The sequence below is a fragment of the Ascochyta rabiei genome, chromosome 17 (genome assembly GCF_004011695.2).
Source record: "Ascochyta rabiei chromosome 17, complete sequence".
Taxonomy (NCBI): Eukaryota; Fungi; Ascomycota; class Dothideomycetes; order Pleosporales; family Didymellaceae; genus Ascochyta; species Ascochyta rabiei.
In genome coordinates, this window is record NC_082421.1 from 234,816 (window position 1) to 248,147 (window position 13,332).

The 13,332-nt window shown below is 53.3% G+C and overlaps 5 protein-coding genes across 5 annotated transcripts, besides 1 other annotated feature; 4 read left to right on the top strand and 1 right to left on the bottom strand.

The window, feature by feature from the left end:
* Positions 1-2,084: 2,084 nt before the first annotated feature.
* On the top strand, positions 2,085-3,074 carry EKO05_0009456 (Fluconazole resistance protein 1; the record flags this gene model as incomplete). The annotated part of the gene is made up of 3 exons (XM_038942534.2): positions 2,085-2,156; positions 2,207-2,304; positions 2,354-3,074. 3 exons carry the CDS (start codon positions 2,085-2,087, stop codon positions 3,072-3,074), a joined length of 891 nt encoding a protein of 296 aa, XP_038794849.2.
* Positions 3,075-4,008: 934 nt separating this feature from the next.
* On the top strand, positions 4,009-5,062 carry EKO05_0009457 (Aldose 1-epimerase; the record flags this gene model as incomplete). Its single annotated transcript, XM_038942509.1, has 2 exons — positions 4,009-4,508; positions 4,561-5,062. 2 exons carry the CDS (start codon positions 4,009-4,011, stop codon positions 5,060-5,062), a joined length of 1,002 nt encoding a protein of 333 aa, XP_038794850.1.
* Positions 5,063-5,161: 99 nt separating this feature from the next.
* On the top strand, positions 5,162-5,800 carry EKO05_0009458 (uncharacterized protein; the record flags this gene model as incomplete). The annotated part of the gene is made up of 1 exon (XM_059637547.1): positions 5,162-5,800. The coding sequence occupies one exon, from the start codon at positions 5,162-5,164 to the stop codon at positions 5,798-5,800; it is 639 nt and encodes a 212-aa protein (XP_059493530.1).
* A 2,164-nt stretch (positions 5,801-7,964) lies between these two features.
* EKO05_0009459 (Vacuolar fusion protein mon1) lies at positions 7,965-10,747 on the top strand (the record flags this gene model as incomplete). The annotated part of the gene is made up of 3 exons (XM_038942435.1): positions 7,965-8,733; positions 8,786-9,660; positions 10,322-10,747. The coding sequence occupies 3 exons, from the start codon at positions 7,965-7,967 to the stop codon at positions 10,745-10,747; spliced, it is 2,070 nt and encodes a 689-aa protein (XP_038794851.1).
* Positions 10,748-10,971: 224 nt separating this feature from the next.
* Positions 10,972-11,000: a tandem repeat.
* Positions 11,001-11,906: 906 nt separating this feature from the next.
* On the bottom strand, positions 11,907-13,151 carry EKO05_0009460 (uncharacterized protein; the record flags this gene model as incomplete). The annotated part of the gene is made up of 1 exon (XM_038946866.1): positions 11,907-13,151. The coding sequence occupies one exon, from the start codon at positions 13,149-13,151 to the stop codon at positions 11,907-11,909; it is 1,245 nt and encodes a 414-aa protein (XP_038794852.1).
* Positions 13,152-13,332: the final 181 nt, after the last annotated feature.

The window sequence follows — 13,332 nt, forward strand, 5'->3', positions numbered from 1 at the left end:
ATCGTAAGCTGCAGCAGCAACATTTTAGTAGGCCATTTAGAGCATATGCTGAGGAATACCCAGAGTGGGGTAAGCTGGCTGGTGGTAAGCCATGTGAGTGGTTCTCAGGCCCACAGATCGGTTCCCGCTGCAGTCAGATTAGCCATCGAGTGAGGAAATGTTCAGAACTGCGCTGCGTGTTGCGAGTGTGCTGATACACTCGTCAGCAAAGCCGACAAAACAAGTAAAGCTGAAGAGTTGCCAGCAAAATGACAGTAATGCTTGGTGCATAGCACGCTCGATGACAGGAAGGGGCGCGTGTTCTCATGGGTGCCTTACGGGCGTATAAGCCATACGAGAGATGCGGGTCGGTTCGCATCATTGTACGAATAGGTACTCACAGCCACACGCTTGACGACGGCTCCGATACCTAGTGGAATGCTCTGTTCGTCGCTCGCAGCGGGATGCTGAATACGCCTTGCGCTCAATCGGTACTAACCCCCGACAGTGGACGGTATGGTCCTTTAGACGAGATGCAGGGCATCTGTCAGAAATCGACAGGAGTGTCCAATGAAGCTGCCAGCCAACAGTCACCGAGTTAATGACGACTGTAAAGGCTACAACATGATTCGGAGAGGGCAGACACGGCAAGAAACACACCGATGTTGAGAGGCGACAGATCATTCTAGTACCCTGTTGTAGATTATTGGTAAGCAGACAGAAGCGCAGAACGAGTTATGTACTTTTGCACCGAGATGATAACGCTTTCAAAGAAGGTGACTGGCCCCGCAAAATTTGTCCGGAGACGGTTCGTAGCGTGCAGCAGAGTTCTGAGTGTATTGTGAGCAGCCGAGTGCGAATATGCTGCTGAATACACTATGCTGAGCACTTCGAACACTAGGTCAAGCAAAAAGAATTTTCAGCGCCGGCGCACGTCGTCGTGTTGTGAATGCGGTGATTACCATTGTCGTTGTCCTAGTCCTGGGCTGAAGAGACGTGTTGAAGAAGGCTTTGAAGATGTGACTGGGCAGTTGACGGGTCGCTGTTTGCGTGCAGTCGCAGAATCTGCTATTTCCATCACCTCGTTCTTTCCGCTTTCGCACAACCAGTTCTACTGCTATGACCAGCCGCGAGCGAAATTCCTCGCCTCAGGAGAAACCTGGAGTACGAAGCTTTCAAAACAAGAGGTCACTCGGACCAACCCTTTCAGTAAGCAAGTGGTCATGTCGTTCGGCCGAGATTGCGATTTTGTTCGAAAGCTAAATGGACCAAGAAGGGGTGGGAATAACGTTGTTAGTCGATGAGCCATCACGATGACGCCGACCATTGGGTGGGCTGAGCGATAACAAAAATCCTATGCTCGGTGAGGCGGCTTCAAGGTTCGATGCTGGTGCATCACCTGCGCCCCGTACAAGGTTCGCTCTCGGTGGTTGAGTGTGATGTTTAGTCCGCGCACTTTTGAACGTGGATGTACGCCCTGCCGATTACCGAGTAATTTGCTCGGTGCCCAGTTTGATGCAGTCTCGCCCGCGATGCTTGGACGCTTGATCTAATCATTGTCACTTGTTTCAAGCAGGTAGTCGACCAGGCGTAACGGCGAATTTGGGCAGCTTCCCACGGCCACGGTCCGCTCGATGGCCGACTCCGCGAAACGCTTTGTCAACTGTTCCGCCGTTTGAGCCCAGCGTTTTCGTATGGTTGACGCTGTGCAGCCCCCCTGCATCCTTGCAAGCGGGCGAAAAGCAATCCAACGTGCCCCAATGAAATGATGGACAGGGAGATGGGTGGTTTCGCTGGCCAGGGTGGGGTGGAGACCAAAATTACGGTTCCATTATAGAGTTTCTGCGACCGGAACTGCGATGAGTGGTTAAGGCCGAACGTCCGCTTGGAGATGCCCTCTGACGTGCAAAAGATATAACGGCATGCTACCCACATAGGCATGTCCGTATTTATGAGCCAAGTTCCCACCTCAGCATATTCTCCAAAAGTCTTATTGGATTTTCGTTAAAGATACACACACATCTCGACCAATTGGGCTTCGAGTGATCCTCCTGGTACCAACATAGCAAACGTCCAATTCAATGTCATCACAGAGATTGAGCTCGATGGAGGCACAGGACAACATCAGAAAGCGGGTGTGCAAAGCTTGTGACCGTTGTCGGTTGAAGAAGTCAAAGGTGTGTAGAACCTTGACTCAATTGTCTTGAAATTAATCTGACCGCAACAGTGTGATGGAGCAAGTCCCTGCAGCAGGTGTAAAGCTGATAACGCCATTTGCGTCTTTGGCGAGAGGAAAAAGTCGCAAGATAAAGTGTATCCCAAAGGGTAAGTCGCTCACTTGCTGGTTGCATGGTTCGAGCGCTAATGTCGGTAGCTATGTTGAGATGCTCGAACAGCAACAAGCACAGCTTGTCGCAGGACTACGTGAATTGTACACTCGTCTGCAAAGCGGCCAGAGTTGGCCAGGTCAGCCACTGCGTGAGGCTCAGAACGGTCACCCATTGACGCACGACATTCTCGAACGACTTGATCTCTTGCATGGATCAAGCGAAAACGGCAGTAACTACGAAGGCTTCGAAGAGGACTGCAGTCGCATGCAACACAAACTGCTTGAGAGGGGCGCGCCGTTGTCCCGTAGGCGTGGATCCGTGAGTTCGGATTCAGAGCCCGGCCATACATCGTCTCCCTCGTCGTACAGCGGAACCCCGACCACGAGACAGTTCCCCCTCACCGATCCATTCGCTCGTAACAACGCACCACCTACGCCGCCTATGAACAGCCCCTTTCCTAGACAATCGCAGATGATAGCGCCGATAAAACAAGAGCCGCCCTTGGTGTCGTCTACCTTCATGCACACCGGTGCTCTGGACCCTTCGTCACTATCTCGAGCAGCTTGGATGAACGATTCGATGATGATGGAAGAGCCGGTGGACTTCAGCAAACCCATGTATGGATTCGACAACTTCAACACCTATGACCAGATCATGATGGTTGACCCAATATCGATGGACCCCAACGATCCAATGCTGCCCAACTGGAATGGCACAAGCGACCTGGACTTCAACAACTTCTTACAGAATCCGGTTGGCGCATGAATTGGACCCGTCGGACTCTTCTCCTCTTCAGCGTTCTTTGTCTAGCGTTCTAGCGTTTTGATTGGTCCACACGGCTTATGGACCAGGTACTGGCAATCGGCGTTAAACGGACAAATGCTGATATGGCATGATCAGCATTGCACGGGGTTACTCTGATATCACAACTAGCGGGACAGTAATGCTTCACTATGACGTGGAGATTAAGCAGTCGCGCTGTCTACGGACCGACTCTGAGCCAGCGTTATATTTAGTTTAGTGAACAACAATCGGCTCATCAAGATTATTTGGTATTTGTAGGCAATCATCAATGATATTATCCTCAAGCCCGAAGATGAAATTTGCACTTCACTTGTGATTGACCTCCTGTGCATGTTTCATGGCGAGACTGCTAAGCGCACAGATCTGCGCTTAGTAATAATGACAGCCTGGCAAGAACCAATCCTTGGCTTGTCAAACTCCCAACCACAAGTCACATGGCTGTCTCGTTTAGGTATACCGCGCGACCGTGTCGGGCTTCATACTCATTGTCAAGATATTCCGTGGCTGTCGCTCGTGGCACCGACAAGACGGCAGAAGGAGCGAGCTCCACCCGCCATTAGCCTAATGAACAAACATACATTTAGTACAGCTGTGTGCACCCACTTTCTCGGATTTATCTCCGAAGTGATCTTTCGAGTCTGACTGAGCTTTGAACTCTGTACCATTTTCAGCGACCTTCACTATATGATTAAGCGCAGCGCCCAGGTGAGCGTTACGAGCCTTCAATCTACAAGAGAGTAAGTAGCAACTACCCCTCATTAGAACGCGCCGAACCTCACCTTCAGCCAACGAGATTAACTCACGACGGTCTTTAAACTAGCTCAGAGTGCTCTAAGAAGCTAATTTCATACAGGAACGCACGGTTTTTTTTTTATAGAAAGACGAGATTAGAGACATGTCGTCGGCAAACGCTTTCACGTTCCTTCCACTAGGGGCCATCATCCAGGAGTTCCGTGTGAACGGCACCAATATTGTTCAGGGGTTTAAAACCGCTGAGCAGTATAAGCAATATAACGGTCCGTACTTCGGCGAAACCATTGGACGCATCGCCAACCGAGTTGCAAAGGGCAAGATCAACGATTTGAACGGGCAGTCATATCAACTCCCCGTAAACAACGGTCCTAATTCCCTACACGGCGGTGAGCAGGGATGGGGAAAGCACGAGTTTGAAGGCCCGGTGAAAGTCGAGCGCAATGACCAGGACGCTATTCTGTTCAAATTTCTGAGTAAGGATGGCGAAGAAGGCTATCCCGGCACTGTGCAGGTCAGCGTCTGGTATGTACAAAAGAAGGAGCAAGTCGACGGCGCTCAACAGGAGGTTTTGTACATCGAGTACGAGGCCGAACTGGTCGGTGACGAAGTTGAGGAAACAGCCATCAACATGACCAACCACAGGTACGCGCTGTGCAGGTAGTATTAGTCTGACTTCTGCTAACATGTCGATAAGCTATTTCAACTTGACGGGAAAACCGTCCATCGCCGGCACCGAGGTTACGCTGATCACAAACAAGTATCAGGTCGTCGACGACGGCGGTATCCCCACTGGACCTATCGAAGAATACCCCGGCATTGCTGCAGGAAAGACCTTCACATTGGGTGTAAACGAGCCAGATGTTGATGACTGTTTCGTTGCAAACACAGATGCCAGCAGTGTCCCTGTTGACACTCGTTCGTCACCTCTCCAAAAGCTCGTATCCGCATATCACCCAGAGAGCAAGATTCATCTCGAGGTTTACTCTACCGAGCCTGCCTTCCAATTCTACACTGGCAAATATATCGATGTACCTGCGGTAGAAGACTTGCCCAAGAGAGCCGCTCGCTCAGGCTTCTGTGTCGAGCCTAGTCGATATGTCAATGCCATCAACGTTCCTGAATACAGGTCCATGATGGTGCTCAAGAAAGGACAGAAGTACGGGGCCAAGATCGTATACAGAGGTTGGTCAGCGTAGGACGATTCATCTGCCCAACCACCCGTAGATCAATGAACACGAAACAGAACAAACGCATGACTTGCGCAACTCATCGCCTCGATTTTGGAAGCTCTCAGTATGGCGAAACCATATACATTACTAATGGTTGACGACGCCGAATACCAGTCCTCGCTGTCCAAAAGTCCAAGCCACCACCGCTTCAGCCTGCACCATTATTACCACCTAGATCGAGGTGACTGTAGGGGTACCGCCAGGGACTATATGACAATCGCTGTACAGTCTCGAGCATGTCTAACAAAGACGCAGATTGCCAACGTCTTAAGGCCAGTGTTGATCGGCCTCTACACCAAGGCACGTCTACACAAACAAACAGACACCATTGTGCTCACCACTACTGCAGTTGACGAAAAAACAGACCTATACCCACACCTTTTCACAATTGCCGCATCACCAAGCCTTGTCGCTGGTCACATCCCAACAGATCACTACTACGTCACTACCCGTTCGCCCTACACGTCCTACCTTACTACGACATCGATACCCAGAGGTCTGGAACATCGAAATGCCTTATCATGTGGGCCTCTCTCCCTCTCCGCAAAGTCGATAACCTGGCGGCCCAAGGATAGCAGGAACCCTAAAAAGCAAACGGTGTGGCCGAAGGTACCGAATCGTGCACCTCAAGGCTCATGCACGACGCTGACCGCGCGGCCCACCAAGCAACTGTGGCTGCATTCTGCCGACCTATTGCCGGTGTGACTGGAGTTGGGTATCAAAACGGCCTCGTGAAACATAAACCACCAAAAGCATTTTCTACAATCGAATGAGGACGCCACAGTGTTGCTGCCCTACTGCATGCTAGAGGGCCTACGCACGCAACTCATAGCTATTTTCGAAACATGACAGGTCGCGCTCCAAACCCCATAGCGATGCTGAATACGGAATTCAATACAAGCAGAATGCAGGATGTGGTGTTCCTGTTTGGGACAGTGGCTGAGCCATAATCAGGTATGGAGTCGCGAGAGAGCAAATTTGCTCCATGTCGATCTGTCGATCTCCCGAACTTCTTCGGATGGGCCTCTTGAGGATAACTTGTTGCGCACAAGGGTGCGGATGCACTTCAGAGCCGACATCCGAGATGGTCTTCTGCGGGCATGACGCTGAAGTCTTAGTGGCTGATGGCGCAAACCCCGCCGCGCACGCAGAGCTGGTATGCCGTACGTCACCAAGAAACGATAATCCTACTGTAATGACGAGGTGCGAACCTGAACATTGTCACAGCCAGAACGGTTAGCCCCGAGTACTATCACACTTGACTGACAGAAGCCAAGGTGACTCGATTTGATCTCGGTGTTGATTAATAATCAGACTGCAAGATGATGAGCTAATTCCGTCCCCCACACCTTCCCCCACACCTTCAGGGCATCCATCACAGCCCCTACTCCGCATTGTCCGCAATTTTAGTCAACACAGTATTCGCAAAGAAGAAACGCTCTGTCTCATCGCAGTAACCCATTCAGTACTGCGTTTATCACACGTGCTCATGAAACGACTGTACCTACACCCAGTAAGCGAAATACATGTAGAGACAATGCTTCAAGCCGCTCTCGCTTGCCATGAACAGATCTGAAGATTGTTGTGGTGCAGCTCATAGCAACATCACCGAAGAGCTGTCACTCTCACCCAGAACCCTCCATGGCTCCTACACGTACTCTTGCCGTCTACCATGAGCTGAACATGCCCCCTTGGTGCAGAAACCGTGCAAGACAGCCTCAGCAAAACGGGGTTTCTCTACAATGATACAGGGGGGATGCCTGAACGGAGTAGAAGTATGGGTTGCCACAGCCGGGGTTTTCTTCTGGTAAAAGATCACTAGAGGCTCAGTGTAAGCAACTCGTGTTTCTGCTCCGTTCAGGCACCTCCCTTGTACGTTCTTAGACTATGAGCATATGATGGAGCAGATCATACGAGACCTTGTGTGATTCCACACCTCGGACCACCGCTGACTGATACTCTTGTTTACTCATCAGATAGTCTCGAACCGACCTGCAGTCCAGATGATCCCTCAGCTGACTGCTCTACGTAACCACTCTACCTGTGTTCCTCACCACTGAGATATCCCACTCCCTACCAGCATTCTCATAGACAGGTATAAGCAAAATGCCACGCCTTCCACCGCTGCAGGGGCAGACGTGTACATCGTACAAGAGCATGTCGGAGCTTGCTTTCAAAGCACGACGGCTCGATCCGCCGCTTCTCGTCCGTCATGCCACACGTGTGTAGGAGTCGAGGAAGCATGCTCTTCCCTTGCGCATGAGATTTGCAGGATCGACGGAGAGAAAGAAAGAAGAGAATGCAGATGAACGAGTGTAAGCAGTGGCAAGGCAGTTGATTTGTCAGCCAGGTGGTGACCATTGTCACACAACACGCTTTCTCGTTGTGACTTGGACCACTCCCTTCAGCTCACACACCATGCTCTGAACGATGTGCTCCTGCTAGCTCGCACGATTGGAACTGCGTTCCAGAGAAGAAGTCATACAGCTCAGGGTGAGAGGGGTGCTTTGCATCTGCTTGGTGCATATGATTTGATGATGCAGGCTCGATGGTTCTCACCGTAGCAAATATACCTTGATTGACAGAAAAAGGGTCCAGCTTAGAAGATCAAGTGCACGATCTACCCTCAGGCTGGAGACGTGGCGTTTGGCGACTGACGGGGCAAAGCGTCGGCGTGTGGGGTATCGTGAGCAGCCGTGGGATTGTGGTGTTTTGTGGGGAAGGTGACGCCGGCGCGACCGACGGACGGGCTGCAACGACTCGACGACCGGCGTCATGCTCATCTTAGGCTCCACCCTGCGGCTCATCTCGTCTTGCAGCGACAACGACGCCCGTCCACACCCCATGCCCGCGCCACACCGTCCTCTTCATGTCCGAGACCGGAAAGGCTGAGCGTCCGAGCCAGGCGTCAGCGAGTGATGCGCTGAACAAGCCCAGCACGGCGGCGTTGGACGATGCGCCGAACAGGGTGGCCGGCGTGGAGCACCAGGACTTCGCCAACCCCACGCTGAGCATAATCGGCCATGCCGCACGCGCTCCTTCGTACAGCGGAGTCTCGTCGCCCTCGAGAGAAGGCACCCCGCCGCCGCTGCCGCCTCGATCACAGCTCGGCGTGCCCACTGCTTCGTCACAGCCAGCTTCGTCACAGCCAGCATCGTCACGGCCCGCATCGTCACGGCCAGCCTCGTCACAGCCCGCATCGTCACGGCCAGCCTCGTCACGGTCGGTAACACGAGCGCCGTCACGGCCGCAGCTGGTGTCCAAAGCCACCACGCAGCTCTCCGTCAGCAACACGCAGGCCTTTGGCAACGACTCGCGCGACGACTCTACGTCGCCAGCCTCTTCGAAACCACGCAACATCCTCCCCAATCTGCCGTCGAATGGAACGAGCGATGCGGACGACAGCGCGAGTGTCATGAGCTTTGCCCCCACAATCGCTGGGGGCGAGAGCCTGCTGGGCGAGGTCATGGGCGCGGCCGAGAAGTCGAACCAGGAAGAGACATTGCTGCACTCGCTTGGCCATCGATTCACGGATGCAGAGTCCCAGAACATGTTCCCTCCCGATCCCGAGTTCGAGTCGTCTTTTGGCCGCGAGTTCGATCAGGTCGACGACATGGCCGCAGACGGATCCAACGAAGGTTTGGAGCACGTGCTGTATCCAAGTAGGGAGTGTGCTGACACAGGCAATAGAACAAGTCATGCGGCAGTGGCGCGCAAAGCTGAAGCACTTCCTCGTCCTCTCGAGCGCCGGCAAGCCCATATACAGCCGCCACGGTGACGACCAACTCATCACAAACTACATCGGCGTCGTGCAGACCATCATCTCCTTCTATCAATCCACAAACGACACCTTGCGTGGCTTCACAGCAGGACATGTTCGCTTCGTCGTCATGTCGAAAGGGCCGCTGAACCTCGTCGCCATCACACGCCTGTCGGAGAGTGACGCTCAGCTGCGTGCCCAGCTCGAGGCGCTGTACATGCAGATCCTCTCCACGCTCACTCTCCCCAGCATGGAGCGCATGTTCGCAGCCCGCGCCAACTACGACCTACGCCGACCCTTGCAAGGCACCGACACGCTTCTGTCCGCACTTGCAGACGGCTTTACAAGGGGCTCGCCGTCCACCCTGCTTTCAGCACTCGAATGCCTGAAACTACGCAAGTCCCACCGCAACACCATCAACAACTCTCTCCTCAAGACTCGCTCGGAGAACCTGCTCTACGGCCTCGTCGTTGCATCAGGCAAGCTCGTATCTGTCGTGCGCCCTAAAAAACACTCCCTCCACCCCGGTGATCTGCACCTCATCTTCAACATGCTCTTCGAAGCAGGCAGTGTCAAGGCTGGAGGCGGCGAGAACTGGATACCTTTGTGTTTGCCAGGATTCAACAACACCGGATACCTCTACATGTATGTGAGCTTCCTGAACCTGGACAAGCCGGGTGAGCAAATGGAGGAACGGTCGAGGACAAGAGACGGCGGCGACGATGACGAGGTCGCTGTATTACTCATCAGCGCGGACAAAGAAAGCTTCTTCGAGATGAGGAAGATGAGAGACAGTCTAGTCGAGGTAGGTGCATTCTATTTCCTTGTTGACAAGATTGTTTCCACCTGCATGGTCCTGCAAAAAGCCGGCGAAACGCCCGACGTCGGATCCAAAATCGCAATGAAGCCGTATATCGAGCTCGATCCCAAGCAGAATAACCGTGCTCGATCAAGGCACAAACGCCACACAGCTGTGTCCGCAGCATTAGCCAGATGACTGACAACCTGCGCTCATTTAAAGTCATCTGCCTTCACGGACGGTCCTTCTTTGTACGAGCTAGACAGGCTCTTGCAAAAGCCGGGGTCCACCTGTTCGGACGAACAGCGCGATGGTACATGTGTCAAGTTTTTGTTACAGAAAGCCACCCTACTCAGCTCAAACCCACCCCTGGACGACTTGCACACGGATCGAGATCGACCCTGCTTGGGCCTTGTCGAAACCGCACTGGAAAATTCCGCTGGCGTTCCAGCACGGCTTTAGCTCGGGCAAATCACCTCTCGTACAAGGCGGCAAGCCATCGGTCTCGGATTTGCCGAGCTCCGCTCGTCAATGACCCCCGACACTCACGGGAGTCTCCCCTTGTCTGCATGTGACAGATGGGGCGATGGAATGCAGTTCGGCAAATCCTGTCTTGTTGTATCTGCGCTGAACACGTGAGAGTACACCGCTGACATCGCACCACCAGACTCTCACATCCAACAACTCCATCGCCTCGATCCGCTCTGCCGTGCAAGCAGGTCGTCCGTCGTGCACAGACATAGTCCCTGGCTCGCCTCTGCGGCACTTTCTCTACAAGTCGCGAGGAAACGTGCAATTCTGCATGCCGAGCTACGGCCCCTACTTCCCATGCGCCCTCGACCGCAGACGCCTGCTCACACTGTACGCACACCTGCACGCGACGCTGCACGCCAAGCCCACGTCGCTCAAGGTGCATCACGAAACGAGCTCCTCGTGCATCGCGCTGGCGTGGAGCACGCCGCTGTTCGAACTGTACGCCGTCGCGCCGCCGAACACCAGCCGCGCCGCCCTTGCGCAGGCCGCGATGAAGATTGTGCAGTGGGTGCGCAGAGAAGAGGAGCGCGTCTTCATCATCGGCGGCGCGGTGTTCTGAGCGCGGTGGACACCCGGACGGAGGGCGTCAGTAAGCCTCTGGTGAGTACGGCGCTGCATTGGAGATGGTGATACCCAGCCATCAAATGAGATGCGTAGTCATTCGTGTCCGCTTCTTTCTCCACCGTCTGCATCTTTGCTCTGTAGGTCGTGACCTCGTGTCGGTCTCGCGTGTCCTTGTGTTGGCCTCGCACATCCTCTTCGTTCCATGCTATTCCATCGCCCTCGCAATCGCAATCGCAATCGCAATCGCATCCACACCGCACAAAGCCAGCGAGCAAAGCAGCCCCCCATCTCTCACTTCCCAGCCGGGCGTCCCATCCCATCCCAGGCAAGGGGGGTTCGGGCCGTGTACGCAGCCGAGGACATTCGCAGCCCTCCAGCCGCCCTCCGCCTTGGACGCGAGGGACGGGGCCTCGTGTCTCGACGGTGGCCATGTAGACCGTGAGTGCGATGCGTCAACGCGCTGAACAGGATGCCGTGGCACAGGCACGGTGACGCAACGCGACACAACGCTTCGCTCCGCTCTCCAGACGAAACACAAGGTGTGCAATAGCCGATCGATCGATCGAGCAATCCAAGTACTACAGAAGGAACGGTCTGTTTGTATCTTACCCCCCTTGTTGGCGCCTCTCCTCGACGGATCTAGACGCGCCACGCTCTGGACTGGATGGAACTCCATCTGCAACAGGTATCAATCAGAGTGGGATTGTGTGATTGAAATAATTAAGCACCGTTACTACCTCCCTGCTATAGAGTCCCCTTTTTATTTCTCTCCGTTTAAATAATGGTGACGCATGCCTCGTGTTAGATATGCAAGTAAAACTAGTTAGATAAAGAGTAAATGTATAAAGTAATTATCCAAGGACTGTACTTATATGTGCCTTGTTGGCTTTTTAAGGAGCTTAAACGTGCTAAGCTCTAGGCTGGATGGTAGAATGTATTAACAATAATGGGATTGTGTATTAGAATAAGCATCGTTACTACGTCTGTGCTATAGACTGCCTTTTTATTTCCATCTATCTAAATAATGGTAGCGTATGCCTTGTGTTAGATATGCAAGCAAAAACAATTGGATGAAGAGTAAATGCATCAACGTAATTATCTGAGAACCGTGTACTTTTGTGTGCCTCGTCAGCCTCTCAAGGAGCCCGAACATGCTAAGCTCTGGGCAGGATCCTGGCTTTTCGCAACTCATCAAACACTCCCGCCAAGCTCTCCCATGTATCTACGTACCCCGTCCAGCCCGCCTTTCTTGCTTTGCTCATGCTGATGATGAGGTCGTAGTTCCTGCCCAGCGCAAAGCCGAGGAAGCTCCATGTCGCCTGGTTGAAAGCGTGCTCCTCCAGGCCCTCTCTTTCGGCAATACGGCTCCATGCATCCTTGACTTCCTGGCGTTGGCTCCATTTCTCGAGGTCGACGTGCTGCTCGACGGTGGATTGTGCAATCGCCGGGGTGCCATCGAGGCCGGCGGCGGACGAATGCACCGTAACGGGTGGTTCGGGGACAAGTTTTGATGTCGAAGACGCATCATTTGAAACGTACTTGAAGAGTGACAAGCCGGCACGGCTCTTGAACTGGTTGGGCTTGACCTTGGATCCGAAGTAGTTCGCAACCTTGGGCCAGAGGTTCTGCCACGACTCGGCATCGCCGTTGACGACGTTGAATGCTTCGTTGGCGGTGTTTGACTCGAGAGCTGCCCACGTGCAGAATTGAGCATGAAGCTTTGCGCTGGTGAAGCAGTCGAACTTCGTATAGAAGTTTGGCGATCCAGGGAAGACAAGACCTTCGTCATTCGAGTCAAGCTCTTTCGAAATCAGAGCGTACAGGGCCATGGTAGTAGCGAGATTCATGTAGTTGTCGACTGCGTAGCCGATGACGTCGTTTGGGTACGTGACAGTCCACTCTTTCTTGTGCTCTTTACAGAACGAGTGTAAGATGTTTTGCTGGTTGTAGTAGAAGTTGGGCGGCCATTTGCTGTCGGTGAGCCAGGGATCGCTTTCTAGCATGGGCTGCTTGGGTACACCGAGATGCACGCCGTATTGCTTTGCGCCGGTGAGCAGGATGATGCGTTGCACCGAGTGGATTGCGCCTGTTTTGACGAGTGCCTGTAGGAAGTTTGACAGGATGGCGCCGTTGACATCCCAGTTCTCTTTCTCCGTGTCTTTCTGTATGTAGGCTGCAAAGAAGACATAACTCCCGCACACACCCTTGAGGTCTTTGGCCATCTCGTCCGGGGATGACATCAGGTCAATGTGGTGGTGAACGACAGTTTCGGGATACTTCTCCTTCTTGCTGCGCGACAGGGCGTGGACGGTGGGCCATTGTTGGCGATGTTTGGCGAGCTCGAGAACGATCTCTCGGCCCTGGATGCCAGCCGCACCTGCGACGATTGCTGTTGGCATGGTGTGTGTTGTGGAGGTGAGAAGGGTGCGAAGAAATGAGATGTGTGGATGCAGTGTTCCGTTCCTGGTGTTGTTATGGAAGGAACTATGCACCACTGTGACGTAAAGAAGCATCATGAGAGGCACTACAACATGCGCTGATTCCGACACATAATCGTGACCTATGGGCAAATCGGCCAGG